Source organism: Eublepharis macularius, chromosome 5, assembly GCF_028583425.1.
Source record: "Eublepharis macularius isolate TG4126 chromosome 5, MPM_Emac_v1.0, whole genome shotgun sequence".
Classification (NCBI taxonomy): domain Eukaryota; kingdom Metazoa; phylum Chordata; class Lepidosauria; order Squamata; family Eublepharidae; genus Eublepharis; species Eublepharis macularius.
In genome coordinates, this window is record NC_072794.1 from 8,305,901 (window position 1) to 8,330,983 (window position 25,083).

General features: G+C 46.5%; 2 protein-coding genes and 1 non-coding gene across 4 annotated transcripts in view; 1 reads left to right on the forward strand and 2 right to left on the reverse strand.

Moving 5' to 3' along the window:
• Nucleotides 1-9,869, reverse strand: part of LOC129330012 (hippocampus abundant transcript 1 protein-like) — a 31,796-nt gene extending 21,927 nt beyond the window's left edge. For both annotated transcript variants that reach the window (XM_054979833.1, XM_054979832.1), the window contains exons 1-2: nt 9,591-9,869; nt 3,113-3,208 (exon numbers count right to left, since the gene is read on the reverse strand). In XM_054979833.1, the coding sequence (XP_054835808.1) occupies nt 3,113-3,208; nt 9,591-9,677 (183 nt within the window). In that variant the 5' untranslated portion in view covers nt 9,678-9,869. The remainder of the gene's footprint in view (nt 1-3,112; nt 3,209-9,590) is intronic.
• Nucleotides 875-980, reverse strand: LOC129331534 (U6 spliceosomal RNA). The gene has a single exon (XR_008597187.1). It is a non-coding gene; the product is annotated as a U6 spliceosomal RNA (small nuclear RNA).
• Nucleotides 9,870-13,331: 3,462 nt separating the features above from the next.
• On the forward strand, nt 13,332-19,575 carry ODF3L2 (outer dense fiber of sperm tails 3 like 2). The gene is made up of 4 exons (XM_054979335.1): nt 13,332-13,383; nt 15,193-15,303; nt 15,609-15,722; nt 19,091-19,575. Exons 1-4 carry the CDS (start codon nt 13,332-13,334, stop codon nt 19,573-19,575), a joined length of 762 nt encoding a protein of 253 aa, XP_054835310.1.
• Nucleotides 19,576-25,083: the final 5,508 nt, after the last annotated feature.

The window sequence follows — 25,083 nt, forward strand, 5'->3', positions numbered from 1 at the left end:
TTTGCGAACTTGAGAGGCGTTCCACATTTTGCAATATGGCAAAGAACAAAAAAAGTAGATGGACACCCCATACCACCATTATTGCCGTTATATTATTTTACATGCTCAAAATATAGTTTTTATAATCCACAGTAAAATGAGAAGATAAAAGCACAAAAAATATTCCTCACGTTCTAAACCATAACTTCTGTGTATTTGGTGTAGCCAGTTTGGTGTTGTGGTTAAGAGTCCGGGACACTAACCTGGACAACCGGGTTTGAATCACAGCGGTCTCAGAGCTCTCTTAGCTCCACCCACCTCACAGGGTGATTATTGTTGTGGGGATAATAATGACATACTTTGTAAACCACTCTGAGTGGGCATTAAGTTGTCCTGAAGGGCAGTATATAAAGCTAATGTTGTTATTTTTATTATATATGTTTATGCAAAATATAGGCACGTATAATGAAACCAAGCACATTTTGCTTCGGCAAGAAGCTTTTACGAAGATGTTGAGGCCTCTCCTTCTGTCCCTGCTTTCTAAATTCCTTCTTAATACGAAAGTGAGCAGACAGTACTTTGACAGAGGCAACAGTACCAAGTAAGAATGACTGTTCTTATGTGGTTAGAGTTAAAGAGTCAATGAAGATACCTTGTTTGTAAAACAGTGTAAGTTGTGAATATGGGTGGAAATAGAAACGCTGATTGCATGAGTAGTTGGTATGGGTGGAGCTTAATACAGAATGCAGCAGGCTGCAATCTGCAAAATGATGGTGTGGGGTGTCGTCCATCTACTTTTGATCCTTGCGGGATTGGAAAATACGGTATGCCCCTCGAATTTGCAAAACAGAATGGCATACAGAGAACACTGGAAAACATCTGCCGATCTATGAGGCAAAATATGGAACACTTCACGAATTTGTGTGTCATCCTTGTGCAGGAGCCACGCTAATCTTCTCTGTATTGTTCCAATTTTAGTGTATGTGCGCCAAAGTGAGCATGAATGTTGTTGCCACCGCATTGGTATTTAAAGACCTCTTTACTAAATATTTTCATATCATGATGATTTTTAAAAAATCTTGGATTAATCTCTTGCTCTTCAAATTATTCTGCCTTTATTAAAACTCCTCTTTAATTTTAATTGAAACTTTCAAACTTTATGTTAATATGGATTTTCCCCTCTTGTGTGTTCTGATGCATGATGGGAGGCGACGTATGCAAATTAGCCGCTCCCAAGGCCTCCCCAAGGAAGCAATCTCTCTCTGATAAATGGGTCTGTGAGCCCTCTAGTCCAATGAGGTCAGGCTTTTCAGCTGCCTGAATAAAAATTTTCTGGAAATAGCACTTAAGACTCTCACAACGAAAGGGATAATTTGTCAAAGATGCAAAGGGCTGCAGGCTGCAGGGACATTTTTTAAAATACGGTGAAGGTGAATTGGGTGCTCAACTAGACAACACACACACAAAGGGCTCTTATCAGGCAGGCAAGAATTAGCACAGGCGCAGAGCAACAGGGTAGTTTGTATGGGCACTGCGTAAGTAGGGGGAGGAATGGAAGAGTCCGCTTGATACGGGGAAGGGTGCAAAAAAGCAAGGGTGTGATTTTATGAATAGGGAGGGAGAGAATTGTTCTCGACGGGCATTCTGCTAAGCAGCAGTCACTTCCAGGAGCTCAGGAGGAGGGATTATATTTGCAAAACGATTACATTTCAATTCTTGGTGCAAATATGGCAGGAGAGAACCTGAGTGAACATAAATGCATTTTTTATTACACCTTGTAAACGTAATTTTTTTCTTAAAAAAAATAAAATGTTTGTGGCCTGGAAACCATACTGAGGAAGCCTACAATCTGGTTAGCTGCATGTGTTTGCAATTAGTTCTCTGCACGTTTCAATTTGTTCTCTACATGCCCATCATTTTAAAATGGAAGATGAGAAAGCAGTCTTTGTTTCTTGGGTTGCTGCAGGTGTGATAGGGCTTTCCAGCTCCTGCCTGGGAAATTCCTGGAGATTTGGGGCGGTGCCTGTGGAGGGTTGTGTTGCCAATCTCCAGGTGGTACCTAGAGATCTTCTGGTATTATATCTGACCTCCAGAAAAATGCCTGCTATGGAGGGGTACTCTAAGGCATCATACTCTACTGAGGTCTCTCTCCTCCCCAAACCCCTCCCTCTCCAGGCTCCACACCAAAATCTCCAGGAATTTCCCAACCAGGAGTTAGCAATCCTATAGGGGGAATTTAGGAAGGGATATCATTAAGAATCTATGGTATACCATAGAGTTTGTCCTCAGAAGCTGTTGTTTCCTTCAGGGGTAGTGATAAATAAATGATGTAAATAAATCTGAAGATCAGCTGTAATTCTGGGAGAGCTCCAGACCCCACCTGGAGATTGGTAACCCTAAGGTGCTGCCACCTTGGATGATTATCCAAGAGTGCCTTGAGAAGGATGATGCCTCATCTGAGGTGAGCAAGATTTGAGTCCCGTAGCACCTTAAAGACCAACAAGATTTTCAGGGGATGCGCTTTCGAGAGTCAAGGTCCCTTCATCAAATACAACTAGAAATGGAAATCTCTTTATCTTAGTAAGAAGGTAGGAGAAGTGTTGCAGAGAAGTAAGATAGGATGTGGAGGTACGATGTGAAATGCAATTAGTTTGATTAGAGCAGGGGAGGGAATGCAGAAAATAAGCATCTGCAGTGAGAGAAGGATCCTGTGTCCCACTTCAGCCCTAGGGAGTCCACCGTTCTGAATTTGTGAATGAACTCAGCATCAGCAATCTCTCTCTGTAATCATCTGAGGTGGCACTTGATGTCCCCCAGGCACAAGAGCAGGCGGTACATGCGGCAACCCACCTTTCCCCATGCCCAGGGTAATGCCAACCGCCACTTTGAGGTCAGGAAGCAATTTCTTCCACGCCAGTTTGGCTAGGGATCCTGATGTTGTTTTTGCATCTTCTGCACACAGAGCAGGGGTCACTGGGTGTGTGGGTGGGGGGAAAGGTAGTTGTGAATTTCCTGCATTGTGCAGGAGGTTGGACTAGATGACCCTTTAGGTCCCCTTCAACCCTACGATGTCCACACCATTTTGGCCATCCAATTGCTGTGTACCTTTAGTGACCAAACAAAAAGTACTCACCGTTAACATTGGGGTGGTGAGCAGCCCCCAGGCAAAGAACTCCAGGAAAATCACCACCACAGCATGGTACACACTGGGCTCCCCAAAACCTTGGCGCTAGAAAAGGGAAAAACAGGTCAGCATCCTCATCAGGGAACGTCTTCACTCTGCATCAGCCCCATATATTATAAACCACAACAGCTGGTACTATTTCAAGAACACTGCTTTGCAAAAAAATGGGGGGAAAAAAGAATACTGCTTTGCAGGATTTTATTGTTGTAACTATCCAAAGCAATACTGAAAAGCAAGAAAAAAATCTCTCCTTCAGAAAAAGTATTTCAGCTGTGGCCTAAATGTGAAGCCAGTAGCTAGGGACACAGTTCCCAACAGTTCCACTATTCTCTGTCCTCACCAGAGCCACCCAACTGGTTTCTGAGCACCATGAAGTTGATAGTGAGCATATGATGCTATTTCAGATGTTATTAACACAGCCTACTTTCTTGCCTGGCTCTCTGCCCCCAAATTACATCAGGGTGGCCAGGAGGCCATTCCAGAGTTGGAATTCACAGATTTCAGCAGCACTTGTCCATGATTACAAAGCCTCTCTTTAAGCCATTCCCTAGGCTCATACAGAACCTGCAAGGAAAACCACTGACCAGCAGTCAGTTTGTAAAAATTATTAATTTCCTATCTCCTGCACAGAAGCTCTTGGTGAACCAGATGAAATTGTGGCCATGTTATACCACAACGAAGCTTTCACCAAGTCACCCAGCCCTTCACAGATGTTGTTTCTGATACTCAAACATACAAAGGCCATAGGAAAAAGGGCCTCCACCACTCCAGGGCTTTTTCCCAGAGCGAAATACTGGAGATCTTGGGAATCACTGAAGATTTTACTCTCTGAACATCTATAGTATGAAAATATTTACATACATCTACAGCATTAAAAATGGTAATACTAGTATACTCTGTAGACAACATTTTAAGTATATATTTATTGTTTAAAAGGGGACTAATTTTGACAGAATATTCAGTACTTTGTTTTCAGTGTGATAAAGTTTTATTTGATATCTCAACATGCTGCTAATCCTATTACATGAGGTTGTTTCTTTCTAAAAGCACACCCTTTACTTTACTTCAAAATGTAGCTTCTCATTTCCAATTCCCCTCTACACCGCACAATCAGAAGGCAAAAACTTAGATACGTGTGCTAAGGTCTTATAGGGTGCAGTACTTTGCAGCTCTCTCTTCAGTACACCTCCTTCAATAGGAGGTGTATTTGCAATTTTGCTTACAGAATACTAAGGCCTTTTTACTTGTACGATTGTTATACTTTTTATACTTCTTATGTGCTAAGTTACAAATGATGTATGTTATATATTAAATCAGCAAAATAAGTTTAGACTTGATAAGAAAGTACTGCATATATTTCAATTTCCCCACAAAATGTCCATTCTGCCCTCCCCACAAAAACACAGAAAAAAATTCTCCCACCAGTTCAATGTTTCTAGAAATGCTAAATCTCTATTCATACTTAATGGTTGCTGATTACTAGTTTACCGTCTTCCCCAGAGAACACACGAAGAAGTATGGTCTAGAAGGCAGTGTGGTATCACACTCATAGTGTTAAACTAGGATCTAGGAGACCAAGGTTCAAGTCCCTAGTTTGGCCAGTCATACACTCCCCCCCCTCTCTGCTTATCTTATTTCTCAGGGGTATTTTAGGCATAAAACAGAAGAATGAAGAAGCATGTATGTCACTCTGATCTCCCTGGAAGAAGGATGGGATAAACGTTTATTTATTTTACTTTATTTTTACTCCACCTTTTCCCCAATGGGGAACTGAAGTGTCTTACATAATTCTCTCCTCCATTTTATCCACACTATTCTGTGAGGGTAAGTTAGGTTTAGAGTGGCCCAAGGTCACCCACCAAGAGTGGAGATTCGAACTGGGATCTCCCAGATCCTTGCCACTACATCACTGCAAGATGACAGCAGTACTAAGCTGTCTGGATAGGAGCCAGATAGAAACCTCTGCGAGTTCTCTAAAGAGTAGGATATAAGAGTAATATGATTGCATTTATAGAAAACATTTCAAGAATCCTTTAAAAAGCCTCATAAGGCAAACTAATATTACAAAGGAATGTGCGGGGCTGGGGATAAAGAGAATACAGATTGCCTAAAGACACTGAGAGGGTGTGCGGTGAGAGTTGAACCATGGCGTTTTCAACCCCCTCTTAGATGCACTAAACTATGTTTACACTGATGATGAGACGTATTCAGAGACAAAGGGAATGGCTAGCAGGTAGCAGCCACACCAAGAACGACAGAATTAAGAAGTGATGTCGTCAGGCTGGAATCCTGTCCCTGCCATGAAGAGCACCGGATGCCTTTGGGCTTGTTCCTTTCTTAGTCTATTCTACTTCACAGGGTTACTGTGAGGATAAAATAGGAGGAGGAAGGAGATGCTGGGCCCCACCTGAATTCCTTGGAAGAGCTAAAAAACAAATTACTTTATGGGGGAGGGGGAACAGTGACATCAGTAAACTAGTAACTGCAAACTCCTCCTCCCTCACAAATCAGATAAAGATCAGGTGAGGGAAACTGCAAGCCTCCAAAATACCATTAAGGTTTCTGGTTCAAGGAAGTGACTGACAACTGGGAAAATAACAAAGTGTTATCAGAACAAACAAAATAAAGCCAAACAATGGGGCTTCTGTCTGTTCCACAGATCCATTTCTAAGGTTTAAGAATGTCAGTGCTGCAAAAAGAGCCGGAAGCCACAAATGGGGCAGGAGTCATGTTTTTTTTAAAATTTTGTTCCCCCCAGAAACAACCAGAAAACAGAGTCTAGAAAATTTGAATATTTCAAAGTCCTGGTGCCACTGATTTGGTAACATCCAAATATGGTAAATATTTAGGATTTTAACATTAATATTATATGGGTTTGGGTTAATCCCCAAAGGCATATACCTGCATATACCTGCCGAGAAACTTCATTCCAAACAAGATAATGTACTCCATTCTCACTGGGATTTGTTTTCATAGAAAACACCGCTCAATAGAAGCCATTCAGAAGTACCCAACATTGTTTGCCTTTTTTTCCCCATGGGAACATAGCGCGAAATTAACAGATCAGCTCTGAAGTCAACATTACTATTGTGTGCCACACAGGCACACTCACAACTGTAGCAGTAGAACATTGACCAGAAGGAAGATACGTAGTCCACTACCCACCTACTATCTGCTTTGAACAGAATGTATTTATACAGGAATCTTAGATACTGACTGAACCAAATAAGGCCCTTGCTCAGCAGAGACTGGAAGGAAGCTGCGATTGTAGGAAAGAATCTGAAGGCCTAATGGCACCTCACGGCTGCTGCCTTCAAGCCAGTCTTTGCTCCTGGAGGACTTGTGACAAGGGCAGCCAGTAGGGGTCAAAGTGCTGGACTTGGACCATCGGTACTGAAACCCTCCAGCTCAGCCAAAGAGTTCACAAGGTGACAGTGGGCTAGCTGAACTCTGTCAGCCTAGTCTACCTCTCAGGGTTGTTGTTAAACTAAAATGGAAGAGAAGATCGCTGCCCTGAGAGCAGGAAGAAACTGTAACCTGTAGACAATTTCCCACACTCCCGTTAGCCTCCTTCTAAAGACAAGGTGTGCCTTTTGATGGAGATCTGAGACTGGTTCCTACGAAGTACAGTTTACTTCGGATAGCAGAGAGGGTAGCAAAAAAGATCAGAGGAAGTTACTACACAACCATGATTCTGAACTGATGGAGGGTAATGCCTTCCTACTCATACGCTGTTCTCCCAACTAGCCTTCTCCTTGCTTGTCTTTTTTCCTACTGGGTAAGCAATTTCAACCAGGGAAATTGGGGGAGGGGGATTAAAGCATTAAAAAAACCTCTCCAAACCACTGCCTCAGTCCACACACACACCATTGTTCTAAAGCAAATGATGTGTTGTGCAATTCCATACCTTCCTCCCCATTCACTCACTGCCTGCCCCACTCCCGTCTGTGTTTGATCCTCCCTCAGTGGCTCAGATTGTAAACCAGCAGCTCAAATCTCTCCTTGCATATACCAGAGACAACTTTAGATAACTTAAGCTGGCCATTCACAAATTTTCTTCGGCTTTAGAAGCCACCCCAAAAACTAAGGAACCAAATGTATTTTTCATCCATCAGACTTATATATATCAATGACCACATTATTGCTGTCACAAAACCTAAACTTTTCACAGCTACTCTTTTTTAAAGCAATAACAAAAGCATTGTAGTAAATAAACTCCATTAACCCTAGCTGTCATCACACCAGAAAGCTAACCTCTATCCCTTGCCTAAATAAACTTTGTACTTATAAGAATCACCAAGAGACACAAGAGGCACCAAGAGGCAATCCTATGGGGAGTTACTCCAGTTTAAGCCCACTGAAGCAAATGTACTTAGAATGGAGTAACTGTTCATAGGATTGTACTGTAAATGGCTGATGAAAACTGCAAGATGTCACAATGAAATTTCAAGACACTACAATGCCTGAGATTTGTTGAGCCCTGATTCACAAAATCCCTTCCAAACTCCTGCAATATGCATTGCCAGGTGAACAGCCTCTCTTGAAGGGGATCCGCACACGGGGCAATGGGGAACTCATCTCCAGTTGACACCTGCTTAACTCTCTAAAGTGGTGGTGGATAACAACTGAAGAAGTCACTCTAAAGCCAAGTTCTGTTGCTTGGAAGGTCGAGACTGAGCAAAGCAGTCCTCCAAAGGCCGTGGCCTCAAGCTTGGAACTTTGAAGTTGTGACAGAAAATAGGCAACACAGAATTTGTTTCAAGACTGGACATTCACATAGATTTCATAGTATTGAAGAAATGGGTTCAGCAGCAGCTCCTGGCAAGGAAATCCAAACTGGGTACCACATTCCAAACCCACCGAAGTTCCCAAATGCTCTTCAAGGGCAACTGCAGCAGGAATCTGGGTACCATCAAACTGATCTCCCCTTCTACACCTCACCTGATCCCCTCATCTGACAAACCTGAAGGCAGAGAGGCCCAAGCCACAGACAGTGCCTGAAAAGCCAGATATAGGAGAAATTAAACATTAACCAGGGTAACCACGGCATGACCCTCCCCTTTCTGGGGGGATGTTGCAACTGTGGGGAAAAGGCACTCTCTGGGGCTGCCATAAGCTAGGCAAGACACAACAGCACCCTTCTTTTCAGGCTGCAAACCCAAGCTCTCAAGGGGCAGGAAGGTATCAGCCCTCCTCCAAACTTGCAATACAAGGATAAGAACAGCACCAGCCTGGCTACCTCACAGCCATAAACAAAGCAATACAGGTGAAGCAACAAGCAACGAGGCGCAGAGGCCTACAATTCAAACTCGGCCTTTCAAAACGTGGGTTCAAATCCCCACGCAACCACAAGCCACTCACATGCTCTCAGTCTAACCTTCCATGCACCACAGTTTTAGGTGGGTAGCCATGCTGGTCTGCAGTAGGACAGCAGGATTTGAGTCCAGTGACTCTTTAGAGACCAAGATTTCCCACATTTTCAAGAGTCAAAGCTCCACTTGTGGAGCTTTAGAAGAAGTGCGGCTTTTGAGACCTTTGATTCTTGAATGCTTATATCTTGAAAATGTGATTGGTCTCTAAGGTGCCCCTGGACTCTAATCCTTTCCTGTCCTGTTGATGCTGTGAGGATCAAATTGAGGAAGAGAGAAAACTGTGCACTCCCGCCTGCTCTCAGAGATGCATCAGTAAAGTAATAGGGAGGGACTACTGCTGCTGTAAGTATGACAGACTTTAACCTCACTATTACTGCTGTAAGTTCAGTTCAGTTAGTGCTTTATTGGCATAGGAATAGATAAAATAGAACATAAAATGTATTGCTGTAAGTATGACCCTACTGGGTAGCTCCTATGTTGTTTAATATGTCAGCCTTAGAATTGCTTATACTCTGTTCCAGCATTTCTTCAACTCTGTACTGGATTTCTGCTGGTTTTACATCTCAGCAAATTTACGTGTAATTTACATGTGTATTGAAATGACTTTGAAATGGATTGTATTGACCCACAGTGTCATCTGCCTTGAGTCTTAGTGAGAAAGGCAGACTATAAACAGCACAAATAGATAAATAAACTCCTTGTGAAAGAACAGGAAAAACATTGCTGCAAACATTTGGGCCACCCTAAAGAAGGGTTGCCAGCTCCAGGATGGGAAATTCCTGGAGATTCGAGGGTACAGCCTGGGCAGGACGGGCTTTAGCGAGGAGAGGGACTCCAGTGGGGTATAATGCCACAGAGTCCACCCTCCAAGGCACCCATTTTCCCGAGATCAGTTGTAATCCTGGGAGATTTCTAGCCCCCGCCTGGAGACTGGCAACTCTTTCCTAAGGAGATCAAGCGCGGCCTCCGCTCCAGCCACACGCGACCGGCCGACCTTGCGGGGCCGGCGTGACAGGACAGGAGGCCGGAGCTCCCCCCGCCCGGTGGTCACTCACGCCAGCGCCGTCGCGGCTGACGGTCTTCTTGGCCAGGAGGACGCTGCGGTTGAGCCGCTGCTTCTTCTTCTTCTTCTCGCCGGTCATGGCGCGGCCGTCCAGGCCCGGCCGCCGACCCAGACGCGGTCCCTGGTTCGCGGCGGCCCCCGCCCGGACTCCCCCATCTTCCTCCTCGTCCTCACCGAGGCACTCTCAAAACCGCCGCCGCCGCCATCATCCCTCGCTTGCCGCCGCCCGCCAACATCTCAGGAGACAGCGCACGCGCACGCGCACATTCCACCAACGAGCCCACTTCTGCCGGCAGCGGCTGCACACGCAGCCAGACTAAGCCTCCGCCCTCGCTCGTCTGCCCTAAGCCCCGCCCAACCCATCCAAGCCCTGCCCTCCTGCTCCTCCTGCTCCTCCTGCCTCGTTCCTTGCGCGCGCGACTGAACTCAGCTCAGCCTACCTGGCTGGCTAAGAGTGGCCAGCCTCGCCACGCCCTTCGAGCAGGTGCGCGCGCAATCGGACTAAATGACCCACTCTTAGGGTTCCCAAACTCCCGGTGGTGGCTGGAGCTCCCTGGAATTATAATGGCTCCCCAGGCCACAGGGGTCACTTCCCATGGGGGAAAAGGCTGATTTGGAAGGTGGGCTGTATGGCATCACACCTTTGTTGAGGTCTCTCCCTGCTCCAGAATGGGAAATTCCTAGATATTTGGGTTGGTGGTGCCTGGAGAGGGCGGGGTTTGGGGAGGGGAGGGACATCAGTAGGGTATAAAGCCATAGAGTCCACCCTCCAAAGTAGCTATTGTCTCCAGGGGAATTGATTTATGTGGTCTGGAGATCAGTTGTAATTCCGGGAGACCTCCAGCCACCACCGGAAGGTTGGCAACCCTACCCCTTCCAAACCCTGTGTTCTTCAGGTTCCACCATCTCCAGGAATTTCCCAGCCGAGAGTTGGCAACCACACTTAAAGCCCTGCCCTCTCCCAATATGCACTCAGAATGAATTTAGGTCTCTTTTTCTTGCGATAGAATCTTGGTTTTGGTGGTATGCAGCACCCTGTGCCCTGAGAAGTGGAATCTTCTAGCTGCATTTCCTAGCAAGTCTCTCTCGTGTCTGGGTAGAAATATTGGTAGTCTTTGAGGTGCCATTGGACTTTTATTTTACTATGACAGAGCCAGAAGGCTTCTCCTTCTCAATATCCTGCCGCATGAATGTATCCATCATGCATCTCATTTAATGAATTCTGCTGACTCTCAAAAGCTTGGGCTGAAACACGTTTTGTTAAATCTTTAAGCTGCCTCTGGACTCCTCTTTTTCAAGCAGGCTTTCCTCCTTGAAGCTGTTGCCTGGTGCTGTTTGCAACTGGCAATGCAAACCAGGCCCTGATTCGCAGGCATCTAAAGATTCTTTTGTCTGGCAACCCATTAAATGTCCTGAACACTAAACAAGGTTGAATACAGATTCCATTAGTTCATTGATTGCTGACAGAAGGGGAAATCGAAGAAGCATCTTCTCTTTCTTTCCCAAGCATGATCCATGCTTATTCATGGATCCAAAGGCATCATGTTGGATGCTCCAGCCCTGTCATGCACACAGCAGCAGCTGCAGGTATGCTTTGAACAGCTGATAGAACTGGCACAGGGGGGTGGGCACTGGCAGGCATACCAAGCAGTTAAAGATTTGGAAGCTCAGCCACAGACTCCCCAACCAGCCTTTGTCAACCATGTTCAGCTTCGCTTCTGCTGTAATAATAATATTGTCATATACGATCTGGGAATCCATGCATGGGAAGATCAACTCTATAAACCCTCAGGGGCTTGAGCAGGCTCATTTCATCTTCCCTTTTAACTGACTCCCCGCTGCTTTCAACATTCCATGCCTCCCAGAGCATAGCCCTTATCAGGCAAATTTACAGGGTTGCCATCCTCCAGGTGGGGCCTAAAAATCTCCCAGAATTACAGCTGATATCCAGTCCACAGAGACAAGTTCCCCTGGAGAACAAGACTTCTGGGGGGGGGGTATTATACCCTGCTAAGGTTCATCCCCTCCGCAGGCTCCACCCCGAAATCTCCAGGATTTGCCAAACGTCCAGTTGGCAATCCTACATAAGGGGTGCTTCTGTTTTAGCTTCATCTGCAAAACTGTAATTTTCTGCATTTCTAGGGAGTGGCTCAAGTATATAGAAGCCCCAAGTTTATCTGTGGTTGGTCTAGTTTGGCTGTTTTTGTGACTCCTGTGTGGACTGGCCTTTTTATTATTTGGTATGGCAGGAATTAAATGACAGGCATATTTTTGAAGTGATTCTTGAACCCACAAGTGATCTTGGCTTCTAAATCGGTGCTGGGGTTGGCTGTTGCGGAGTACATGAATACAGCAGATGGTGGTCCCCGGCCCCAGGGAGGTTCGCCTTGCCTCAACCCGGGCTAGGGCTTTTTCGGCCCTGGCGCCTACCTGGTGGAACTCTGTCTGTGGAGGCCCGGTCTCAGCAGCACTTGTTCTCATTTCACCAGGCCTGTAGGATGGAGATGTTCCACCAGGCTTATGGTGGTTGAGGCAGGCGGATCACCCAAGCCAGTCCCTCCCAGTGAGGGGGGGGGGTATGTGCCCTGGACCCTGTGCTTATCAAATCTTGGCCACCCTGCCCTGTGGACCCTGATGATATGTGAGTGTTGCAAGTGTTGCCCCCACTTCATACCTGTGAAAAACTCCATTTCACTTTCCCATTCTGATGGATTTATAATACTAGAGAATCTAAATGTTTGGGGGGAATTTCCCAGGGACTCATCAAGCTGAATGGAGGCCATTAGCCCTGTCTTCCGGTCTAGCAAACAGCCCCTTCCCCATTAATGGAGTTTCTAGCACGCAGTAAAAACAGGGAGCCAGGCATAGTGGTGCACCACAATAGATAGCCAAGTCCCATGTATTTTGTATAATAAAAAAGCATAAAAAGGCAGTAACACAAAAACTAACCAAACAAAAAATCAGCTAACAAACAGACAAACAAACAAAAATTACAACATATAGACAAACCTGAAAAAAAACTATATAAACTAACGGCTTCCAATTTTCTCAGTGACAAATATAAGTATCATTTTCAAATTTTCTCTTTTCTCTCTCCTTTTTTATGTTAAAGTAATGTATGGCACTCTTTGGACATTAGAAAAAAGAGTGCCTTGCATTATTTTTGGTGAGCCACAGACAGCACAGGTCTGGCCTGGATGTAACATGATGCCCCGGTGTGTGTCATGCACGGCTGCCATCCACTGGGAAATGTGTAACTGTGTAAGCTTGCAACTCTGCCCTTGACACCGTCACACTTCAGCAGAGCGGGCTGTCTTTTGCTGTCGGCCAGTGGGCCTCTGTGCAGACCACCCTTGGGAGAGGGGAGGAGGGGGAAGATACATTTACAGTGAGGAAGCGTCCCTGGCCCCCTGCTGTGCATCTGCTTTCAACACCTCCTTTGTTTCTCCAGGATCACTCACACTGAGGTATCAAGAAATCGTTCAGCGCTGGGGAGGGGAGTCCCGAGCATTTCACTTTTCGTGTGTCTTCTGCTTCAGAAGGAGAGAACTCTTCTCCCTTGCTGTAGACTTCCATTCAGAGCATTTCTTATTGCAAAATTGTTCGCTTCTGACCAGCAGGGTAACCTGTGGGGAGGGGGTCGGTGTCACAGGACAGGAGCAAGGAAAACGGATGACTTTTGGCAAAAGCTATACTTTGTAAGGTCAAAATATCAGAGTTGATGCAGTTCAAGATGGAAGACTCAAAACCGAAAAAAAGACCTGGGATTGCTGCTCAAGAGACTGGTATGGAAACCTCCAAGTTCCCTTTGTTGACATGGGATAGTTAGGAAGTAATGTGGCCTTTTTTCTGCTTGTTCTCACTGTGGGGAGCGGGGTCTGAGCTGTCAAGGATTCCTTATTAGTGGCAGACAAGCCTCTGGGAAAGACTGCTTGAATATCTGCTATTGATCGTCCCTGGCCAACAGGTAGGTCTGAAATAGGACGTCAGGTCCAGTGTTCAGAGAGGCAGCTAAGGGTGTACCAGAGCACAGACAGACTGAAACAAATTAAGAAGCTTGCTTTGAATTTGCAGCCCTGATGGTAAGAATTTGCCCTCATCAATTAGTCAATTATTTCTTTAACTGATTCACCTACCCATTGTAGCTTGTGGCCCTTTACAGTGTTTGCGTCTTGCAGAGATGAAGCTCCTGGCAAACAAAGGCTCACTTAGATTGGAGGCTTTCCACACTCACTGTGGAGGCAAACACATCCATCAGGGAGCCTCATCCTGCATGGAATTGCTTGGGATTTGGCACTGGGGCAGGGACTGAAGTGCCAAGGCAGGCCATCAGACTGGCTTGAAATATATAGGCAATCTTGTGCCCTGATTTGATTGGTTGGTCCTCAGAGGAACTAAGGGGCCCTCTGAGGCTTGGCTGGGCACATATGGATGGGTGGCAAATGGCAGCAGATGGTAGTAACTGCATAGTTGGCACAAAGGAAGGTGGTAATGGTGACAGAGCCTCAAACGGCACACAAAACAAGTCAGCACCATAGACAGTTCTGAGTGCAGCAGAAGAGTTGCTCCAAAGGAGCAAAGGACGGTACTCCAGGGTGCGGGCCTTAGTGACTAGTGCCAGTGCGAGGCTTAAAGTGCCAGGCTTAAAGAGGCCTGCCCTGGAGCCTAGCTAGTTTCTAGATGGGACTTGTCAGTCCTAGGGTGGCAGTCCCTGGCAGTTAGATCCTCAAGCCCCTCACAGCAAGCATGCAGGTGCATTGGTTGAAGAAATTTTATTCAGAGATCTATTCAGTTCTGGTGTGCACTCGTAGGTAGAAGCTGGCAGAAGTGATTATTCAAACAATAGGACTACTGATTATAGGTAATGTTCTCCCGCCCTCTGGCCCGTTTGCATTCAGGCGCAAACCTCCAAAAAGTTACATGGGAACAGAGTAGTTTAGTCTAGACAAAGTACAGAGTGGAATCATTCCCTCCTGTGAAAAAGATACATTTCAGTACACAGCTGCAGCTTCAGTCCAAGGACACTCAGAAGTGAAAGCGCATATTTCTTAGAGATAACAAAGAGGCCACTGGCTCCTCTGGAAATTAGTATTAGCAGTCTAGACACCCTCAGGTGACTTATATAAAATGCATAAGATACAGTATTTAACTTTGGCATTATATCAGTATGAGTTTAAGATGCAGTGTAAGATACAGAACACAATAATGGCATAGATGCTTATATCACTCTCAGTATGAGATGCAGAACATAACAATGGCATGGATGCTTGCATACATGACAGGAATGGGACTATTGACACATTGAACAAGGATTCAACAGGGATCACAGAGCCCTGAGGAGCTGTGGAGCAGATTCCCAACCAGGGCATGATCTCCTTCTAGAGGTCCTCTGCATTACTGAGTCCCACAGCAGGCAATGGTCTTCCTTCTGGGTGACTTTCAAAGGGAGTCTGTTTCCTTTGGAAGTAATGCCTTCAGAACACAGTCTTCCCTAGATCAGCCTCCCAGTTGATCTCAGGAGAGCAGCACCAAGGATATGACACTTGTCACAGAATACTGTTCTCAAATGCTGTTTTGTTCTCGCATCTCGCCAGGCCCTGGCCCTGGATGCTACAGCTTACCTCCAACAGTCGGATTTGTCAACCACGACTACACCCGCTTTACCAGTCCAGCATATTCTTTCCACCAGAGACTTAACAATAGCAGTAAGTTTTTGAAGTAACCCTATTCTGATCAACTTTCTATCAGAACTGGAAATTGCCTAGCCAAACCTTTTTCAGGGGGAGGGTGTATGTGTTTTGCTTCAGTCACCTTCAAATTTTCTGATCCCTCATGAATGTAGCACCTTAAAGAGTGCATGTTTCTACCCAAAGTGCAATAATTTAGTTGGTTAGCACAACGCTGCACTGAAGTGCATTGTGTCTTAGCATGTGTGTCTGTTGCAGGATGTGAGCTACACTCTGCTTCCAATACCTGTGGCTTACTATCTGATGGCTATGCTTGTTTCCAGTACATTTGAAAGATACAAGCCCTGGACCCTGTTACTATATAGAACCAGAGACCACCCGCTTTGGCAGAGTCAGGGGCCCCTCGTATTCGATGCTGGCTCGACCAAAACCTCCAGGTAAGCACAAGGCAGAGTTGGGGCATAAAGTGGCTGGGAAACGAGAGTTGGAAAACATCAGAAAGGAAATGATTATAAATAAAAAGGCAAATCTCACACTAGGGGTTGTCAGGAAAGGGACTGAGAATAAATCTGTCAAGTCCCTGAGGCTGCCACATTTGCAATATTCTGCTTGCCGCATCTCACAAAGAATATCGAAGAGCTGGAAAAAGGCAGCAAAGAGCAATTGCTGCAACCAAAAGCAAGACTAAAGCATCCAAGTTTTTTTTTTTTAAGAAAAATAAAGTCTAAGAGGAATATGATCAAGGTCTCTAAAATTATGTGCACTTTAAAGAAAGTGGATAGAAACTTTTCTCCCTGTCCCATAATACTAGCCCTCAGGTTCACCCTATAAAACTGATTGTCAATAGATTCAAGACACAAAAGGGAAGCACTATTTTACACAACTACACTTCCGTGAAGTGTAGCGAAGTGAAGACCACTGGATTAGATGGATTCCAAAGAGGGATGGACAAATCTATGGGAGGCGAGTTCTACAAGTGGCCATTAGCCACAATAGCCGAATGGAGATAGGCACTATAATGATTTTGAATGTGTGTGTGTCTTAAATGCTTAATGTGGTACAGATGAAGAGTGGGAGTGAAAGAGAGGGATGAGTGAGTGAGATGATTGGTTGATACCTGAGAGTGTGGGCAGAGTAAATGTTACTGAGTGGAGAGAAAAAATTCAGTCTGGGCAAAGCAGGCAAGCTGTGTGCAGCCTGAGTGTGTTTAAGCATTTCTGAGAGAAATATAACCTGTGTGGAAATCTGAACTCTGTGTGTCCGAGAGGCACCAATCATTCTATCTAAAGCAGGCAGACTGTGTGTACCCCTGAGAGAAAGACGTGTTTTTGAGTGAGAAATTGAGATCCGAAGCAGGCGAACTGTGTGTGCAGCCTGAGAGAGAAAGTTTATGAAGATCTGAGTGACTGTGCCTAAGTAAAGCAACTTTAAGAACAGATAACAGTCTTTGAAACCATCAAGCTTAAGAAATAATATGAAACTGATATGCTTCTTGTAAAAATAAAAGGCTTTTTTTGTTTATTCCAGAGTATCTGTTATTCCCATATTCCATTCCTATCCTCAGGGCCACATAGTACCATGAAAAAGCCTGATGCTTGGGCACGTTACTGAAGGGGAAATTTAAATTGTTTTGTAATATAATTCCTGGTGTTAGCAATCTACCTAGAGGGGGCAAGAAGAAAAGGCTTAAAGGTAAAATCTAGTTAGAGAGAAAGAAAGGGGCTCGTAACTAGATATGGGAGTAAATGCAGGGGGGGGGGGGACCCGAACACACTGTTTGTTGTTCGTTGCTGCCGCCGAACACGAACAGACGAACAGTGATGAACATGTCCCGTAAATGAACTTGTTTGTTGTTCGTGGGGGCCAAAATGACTTAGAGAGCCCATATTCACAGGGAGTGTTCAGCAGGCTCCCCTCCAGCTATCGCCCAAGTTTGGTCAAGATTGCAATATGGATCTTGGAGTTATACATTCCCAAATCCGACGCCTCCAGGAAACTCCCATTCGACACAATGGGAGCCACCAATTGACTTTTGCCCTGTGTATAAGCAGTGGACTCTAGGGGGCGGGGGCTTTGGCCACTTTCCGGTGGTGCCACCCATGTGCCCGCCTGCCAGGCCTCCCAGAGGCTACTTTGCGGATGGAAGTAAGTAAGGTGGGTGATGTTGGCGGCCGCCGGGCCTGGCGGGCTGGGGGAGGTGATGGCGGGCTGCCTCCCCTCTAGGGGGTAGGGGGGTCTGGCCACTCGCCAGCGGCACCCCCCATGTGCCTGCCCACCAGGCCTCCCTGAGGCTACTTTCTGCCAAGGTATGATGGTGGGTGATGTTGGCGGCCGCCGGGCCTGGTGGGCTGGGGGAGGTGTTGGTGGGCCGCCTCCCCTCTAGGGGGCGGGGGGTCTGGCCACTTGCCGGCAGCACCCCCTATGTGCCCGCACACCAGGCCTCCCTGAGGCTACAACGGCTGGAAGTTGGTGTGTCAGGTTGCCGGCTGCCAGGCCTGCTGGGCTGGAGGAGGTATTGGTGGGCCACTTCCCCTCTAGGGGGCAGGGAGTCTGGCCACTCACCGGCAGCACCCCCCATGTGCCTACCCACCAGGCCTCCCTGAAGCTACTTTCTGCCAAGGTATGATGGTGGGTGATGTTGGCGGCTGGGCCTGGCAGGCTGGGGGAGGTGTTGGCAGGCTGCCTCCCCTCTAGGGGGCGGGGTGGTCTGGCTAACATCACCCACCTTCCTGCTTTCGTGGAAAGGACGGGAGGGAGAGGAGATGTCGTTTGGAGGGGTCGGAGTGTTCCAGAGAGGGAGAGGTCGAAAGAGGGAAGGGGAACTGGGAAGATCCCAACAGTTGCTGCGAGATCTCCTCTGATGACTCCACTGTTGTTGTTGTTGTTGTAATGGCATGGGGGCAAAAGGATTAATTCTCTCTGCTTTCTAAGTCTATACTAAGTTCCTCTGTGACTACCTTCTGAAGCTAAATAGTAAAGAGTCCAGTAGCACCTTTAAGACTAACCAACTTTATTGTAGCATAAGCTTTTGAGAATCACAGCTCTCTTCGTCAGATGCAGCTTTCTTCATCAGATGAAGAGAGCTGTAGTTCTCGAAAGCTTGGTTAGTCTTAAAGGTGCTACTGAACTCTTTACTATTTTGCGACTATAGATTAACACGGCTAACACGAATCACATCAGTATAGTAAACTAAAAGAGAGAGTGATCCTAAAAACTTCATGGCAGAGCCTTAACCTGAATGTGGGGGTCCATGTTCTAAGAAGCACATTTAATGCCACCCTTCTCCAAGGAGCTCTGGGTAGGTTACATGATTTGCCCTTCCTCTGCTTTATCTTACAACAATCCTGTAAGGTAGCTTAGGCCGAGAGAGATTCCTAAGATTTTTATTTATTTCACTTCATTTATACCCCACCTTTTCCCCCAAGTGGGGACCCAAAGCTGCTTACATTGTTCTCTTCTCCTCTGTTTTATCCTCACAACAACCCTGTGAGGTAGGTTAGGCTGAGAGTATGTGAGTGGCCCAAGGTCACCCCGCAAGCTTCCATGGTAGAAGTGGGGATTTGAACCTAGGATCCTCAGGTCCTAATCCAACATCCTAACCACTGCACCACACTGGCCCTCATCAATTACCCCATCACCCAGTGAGCTTCATGGTAGAGTGCAGATTTGAACACAGGTCTCTTTGGTCCTAGTCTGTCATTTTAACCACTACACCTCACAAACTCAGTCCAATACTATCCACCACGCGATGGCTTTGAAGAATCTACATTCAAGTGTGTGTGTGTGTTTGTGCATTCCTCCTTAGGTCTGCCACAGACCCCTGGACCAGGCACGTACAGCCCCGAAAGAGTCCCACCTCCGTCCCAACAGAGACCACCATCTTTCTCCATAGGTTCCCGCACTAAGCACCGCCTGGCAGATCATGTCCCTGCCCCCAACAGCTATGCCCTTCCCACACTACTGGGCCCACGAGTCCCCAGCAAACCCTCTAGCCCCAGTTTCACGATGTCTGGACGGAGAAACAAAGGCAGCTACGCAGAAGACCTGTCTCAAACGCCGGGCCCAGGACGCTACAGCATCACCAACCCCAACGTTTACTTGTGCCGGCGGCCCATGTTCTCCATGCTGGGGAGGCTCCAGAAGCCCAGCAGTGCCTTCCCCACACCGGGTCCTGGGACGCACAGCCCAGAAAAGGTAACAGCTCACTGGGCAAGAGCCCCTTCTTATTCCCTCGGAGTTCGCCACTCAGAATACCTCATGCCACTCGTTGTAGATCCTCCAGAATGGTAGTGGAAAGGACAGTCTGGAGTCTGGACCCAAACCTCCGGCCACAACTTGCAAACAACTACGCAGCACAGCTTGGGCTCAGCAGCCCACCTGGGACTCAGTGGCTATGAGTTTCTCCTTGCTCGGACTGCGTAAAAACATAAAAAATGGGCAGGGCAGTGTTGTTAAGCGCTGGAAGCACAAGATACCCACGTCCAGCACAAACTTCCAGCGTCCTTCTAGACCTGAAGCTGCCACCGGAAGTTGTTGTTGCCAGTTGTTGTTTAGCAGCAGAGCTACCAGAGAATCTTTCTGGCTAATCTCGTCCCGAAGGGTTGAGATTGGTTCTTGCTGATCCTGAACTTGTTGAAATAGTTCCTGACCAAGCCTGGGGCACTCCTGAGGAATGAAAGAGAGTCTGTTCCTCTTGCCCCTTGCAAACATTTCCAGGACCCCTGGATTGTTTCCTTTTTATCATCCATGCATTTTCCTAGCACCACACAGAATTTCTCAACCATGAATATCCTTCAGCCTGTTGGTATGAGCTAGCCTGGAAACCAGGATCCTGGGCTCAGGGAAGATTCCCAGCTGCATCTCTGAGCTTCCAGTTCCCCCTTAATGGATCTCAAGGCTTGAACTGTGGTGATATCTGAACTCCAGGCTTGGCTGACTGCTACTTACGGCCTGAAAGACCATAACCCGCTTGAGTGTATCATTGATAGGATACCGTGGCTACGTGGTTGTCCCCTGCGCCAATCATGAAAGCAGGACACCTCCAGATGAGGGAGAGGTTTCTCATATATTTGGGGAGACTCCCCAAGCAGGCAGGAAATTATGACTTTGTAAATTGATCTGAAGAAAAACTGACAGCCAGATGAGGACTGAATATGCTCCAGGAAGCTGGAAGTGTCAAGCATCAGTTAACAGGGAAAGAGGAGAAAGGAAGCTTACAGAATCTTGAAATACGGAGATTTAGGGGTGGGATTTACAAACTGTTCCCCCCATGTGACTGCTTGTGGGGCCCAGCTTCTTTAGGCTGTGCCCTCTGGCTGTCTCTTGCTGCAGCATGCCCTTCCTGCACTGGGCAGGGGGTTGGACTAGATGGTCTTTATGGCCCCTTCCAACTCTATGATTCTATGATTCTATTGTCTGATGCTGTGGACGCCCTCGATTCTATGAGCCACCTCTGTCGACAAAGTGTAAAGGCTGTTCATCCAGACCTTACTTCACCAGAGCTAACCATTGGGCAGCCTTTCCTCCTCCTAAACAATGGGCACCTCCTCTGAGGCCATCTAAGATGGTTTGGGGTGCCGTGGGACCTCCAGAGTCATCCAGGGGGAACAGCGCCATCCACTGCTGGGTCGAGAAGGACCTTATCCGAGGAGGGCCAGGACATGAATGCAAGAGGTATTTCTTGACCTCTTCTAATCATTTACTTTTAAATCAAGATGTCAATTATTTATTTTATTTGGTACTAGGGCTTTTTTCCTGGGGAAAGAGGTGGTGGAACTGAGTGGGTTGCCCTCAGAGAAAATGGTCACATGACCAGTGGCCCCGCCCCCTGATCTCCAGACAGAGGGGAGTTTAGATTGCCCTCCACGCCGCCAAGTGGTGCGGAGGGCAATCTCAACTCCCCTCTGCCTGGAGATGAGGGGGCGGGGCCACCAGCCATGTGACCATTTTCAAGAGGTTCCGGAACTCCGTTCCCCCGCGTTCCCCCTGAAAAAAAGCCCTGTTTGGTACACTTTAATCGTGCCCTTCCTCCAAGTGGTTCCCCACTTTATCCTGACTGCAACCCTGTGAAGTAGGGTAGGCTGAGAGAGAACCATTAGTCCAAGGTCACCTGGTAATTTTTTTGTTGTTGAAGAAGGATTGAATCTGGGTCACACCCCGGCAAAGCCTAGTCCAGGGGTCCCCACGCTTTTTGACCCCTTTGGAATAATTCAGACACAACGTGGTGGGCACAAACACAAAATGGCTGCTGCAGAAGGTGGCGCCAAGTGCAAAATGTCAAGGAGTAGGGCAATGCGTAACTCTAACAGTAACTCTTCAACATTTCAGGCAGAAGCTATACTTAACAGGATGTCTTTTTAAAGGAACATACTGTTTTAAAATATTTTCTTGCATATACACAAAGCATATCTTCAGTCACTCAGTGAAGGTTCCTCATGCTGCTCCCAAGGCTACATTTTGAAAAAACTGCTTAGCCAATTAGAAGCTCTCCTGGGCAAAAGCCCCACCTAGCCCTTCTAGGTTAACTAGGTCCCCTTGGCTCTTACCTCCTCACCAAACCCATGATGCTCCTTGCAGTGTGCCCCCCGACACCATGATAACATCACTTCTGGGAAGTGACATCATTGCACAGGTGTGGGGGTGCACGTGCGCTTTGCAGCAGGCCAATTTTGGCCTCAAATGGGCCAAAAAAGGCCCATTTGGTCTGCTGCAAATCGCGGGAGCACTCTTGGGGCAGTGCAATTACATCACTCCCAGGAGTGATGTTGTTGTGTTGCCCTGGAAGCATGCCTAGAAGTCCTGTTCCCACGTCTTTCACCCTGCTGGCCAGGTAAGTGGAGGGGGTGGGGTGGAAGGTGAAAGTGGGAGATCCCCTGCCATCACCAGGGGAGTGAGATCCCTCGGCCCTGTCCACTTCCTAAAAACACTCGGTGGTCTCCAGGGTGGGTGGGCGCGATGGCACCTGTAGGCACCCTGTTGTTGGGGATTCCTGATGTAGTCCAACACTCTAAGCACCTCATCAGCACAAAGCTGATCTCATATTTGTTATCCCTACAATAAAAATACCAAGGGAAGCTGGAAGGACTAGGCGTTTTTAAGGAGGAAGACATGAAAGGAACTGCCTGCTGAATTAGGCCATACCCAGCAGAGACTTTACCCTGCAGGCAGGAGAAGGGATTCCGGCGCACACAGCTGTGGAGGCCAAATGGTGGACCACGTCTTAAATTGTTGAGAAGGGAATTCCAGGTGGCCTCCTGGCATCAGCATATCAAAGAGAAAAACCCTCTTAAAATGTTTCTGCAGGATCAAAGGCAGCAAACAGCACTTGTCTGGAGTTTTGCGTTAAGAAGTCGTGTGATGTGAAGGATTCAGTGTGACATGGAAAACATATTCTGGTGCCTCACCAAGCAGTCACCCTGTGCCCATGCTTGATGGGGATGTAAAGGACTATTGCATCCAAATTCTGTTTTGCACAATATTTCCCAGGGGCGCATATGTACTCCTGCAGGCTGGTAATACATCCAAAAAGAGAGAGACACCAAAATAATCTTCATGTATCATGATGGACAGTGACACCCAGCCTGCACCTTTTTTTGCTGGTATTTCTGAATGCACATGTAGATGTTGGTTCTATGTGGGGTTGGTGGGGGGGGGGGAGAGATGTGTGTGAACCATAGCTAGCTTTGTATGAGTACTCTGCAATATTTAAAAATTACAACCCCTCCCCCCACATTGGAGAATTACTAACGTACAAGTTTTGATATACAGTTCCAAAATGCAAACAGAAATTTGGGTAATTTCAGAAGCACCTTTAGCCTGTCTGCTTCATAAACTGAATGAGTTACATTTGGCAAAGCAAACATATGCTCCCTTGCTTAATTTGCCTAATCAAGATAAACCCAGATTTTGAGGGTTTTTTCTCGCCCACCAGCTACCAAGCAGGGAGTACACTTGCAGCTGAGCTAGAAGGTTTCAGTCTGATCCTGATATCACTGGATAACCAGTGTGCTTCAAACAGGCAGAAGAGAGGAGACCACAAGCCAGTCTTCCTTGAAGTTCCGAGCTCTCCCACCCTCCCCTTCAAGCAGAGACTGAAACGGAGAGAGCAGCCCAGATCTTAATGTGGCAGCAGCAGATGTGATTCTTCTACCACCTTGATTTATTGATCCATACACAAGGCAGTTGCTGGCTCCCATCCTATCACCTGCTACAGGAATAAAGGATGAAGTGGGGGGGGGCAAAACAAGAAGGCTAAGAAGATCATGTTTCCTGCAATTGATCATATTTCCTGCAAGCGTCCTTAGGTATTTGAGGTTTTCACATTTAAAAAAAAACATTGCAATTAATTTAACGTATGTTTATCTCACTCTGTATAAAATCTTCAAGGTGGCTATATGAAAATATAGTACAACAAATATGTAGATTTCCCTTCATTGCTGAGTAACCACAAAATGGAAAGTTTGCTTACTGATTCTAGAGGAAAATAGTAAAGAGTCCAGTAGCACCTTAAAGACGAACCAACTTTATTGTAGCATAAGATTTTGAGAACGCAGCTCTCTTCGTCAGATGAGATGCATCTGATGAAGAGAACTGTGATTCTTGAAAGCTTATGCGGCTTACACGGCTAACTCCTCTGTATCTATGATTCCAGGGGAGTTGCCATGTTAGTCTGTTGCAAGAAACATGGAAAAAGAGGACTTGCAGGGTATTTTGTCTTTAATTAATTAATTAATTGATTGATTGATTGATTGATTAATTAATTAATTAATTATATTTATAGTCTGGGTTTCTCACTGACACTCCAGGTGGATTACACAGTGTGCAATCAACAGCTGGGACAATCAATAAACAATATAATAAGGTATTCATGGCAGAAATTTGAAAAGGAGCATACAATTCAAATACAGGAATACAGCAACAAAACATTGTTTGACCAAAACATAAGAACTTGATGTGACCTATTAAATAACATGGAAACTACCCAGTAAGATCATATCTACACCCACAGGAAGTACTCAGTAGTATAGTCTACAGTCCCTGTCCTTTATCAAAGCATCTGTCTGAACCATTTCCTTATGGCCCCATTTCTTTCCCTATTGCCTGAGTGAAAATGCCCTCCTGAATAATTCAGTTTTGCATAGTTTGTGGAAAGCTGGGAGAGTGGGAGCTCTCCTGACATATTCAGGCAGAGAATGTGTGTGTGTGGGCGGCTGTTCATTTTGCCCATTTGTAGGGTGATATCTGTGGAAGGCCTTGTGCAGATGAGAGAAGCTGCCATGGTAGAGCATGGGGAAAAGGTGGCCCTGCAGATATAAGGGACCAAGTCCATGAGGGGCTTGATATGTGATAGCCAAAACCTTGCATTGAGCCTGGCAACTGATGGGTAGCCAAGGGAGTGACTGCAGAATGAGAGTAATATGCACGCTCTGCCTAGCTCCTGATAATAATCAAGTAGTGGTATTCCATACCAGCTGCAGTCTCTGAGTTGACTTTGAGGGGAGACCAATGCAGAGTGCATCACAATAGTCTAGTCTCAGTGTTACCATGGTGTGGATCCAGGGAGGCAGATGTGCTTTGTTAAGGTACGGGGCCTTCTTTTTGGCTAGTCTGGCAGAAGCTTCCCACTTCACCAGAAGCGGAAGAAAGAAAGATGTTCTTCATGCAGGGCATGATCAACTGGAGTATTTCCCGCTAAGAGGGCTTTCCAGGATTAGTTGTTCAGTCACCATGGGAAACAGGATGCTAGGCTAGATCGTATGATCCTGCCGGGCTCTTCTGATGAAATACACATACAAAATG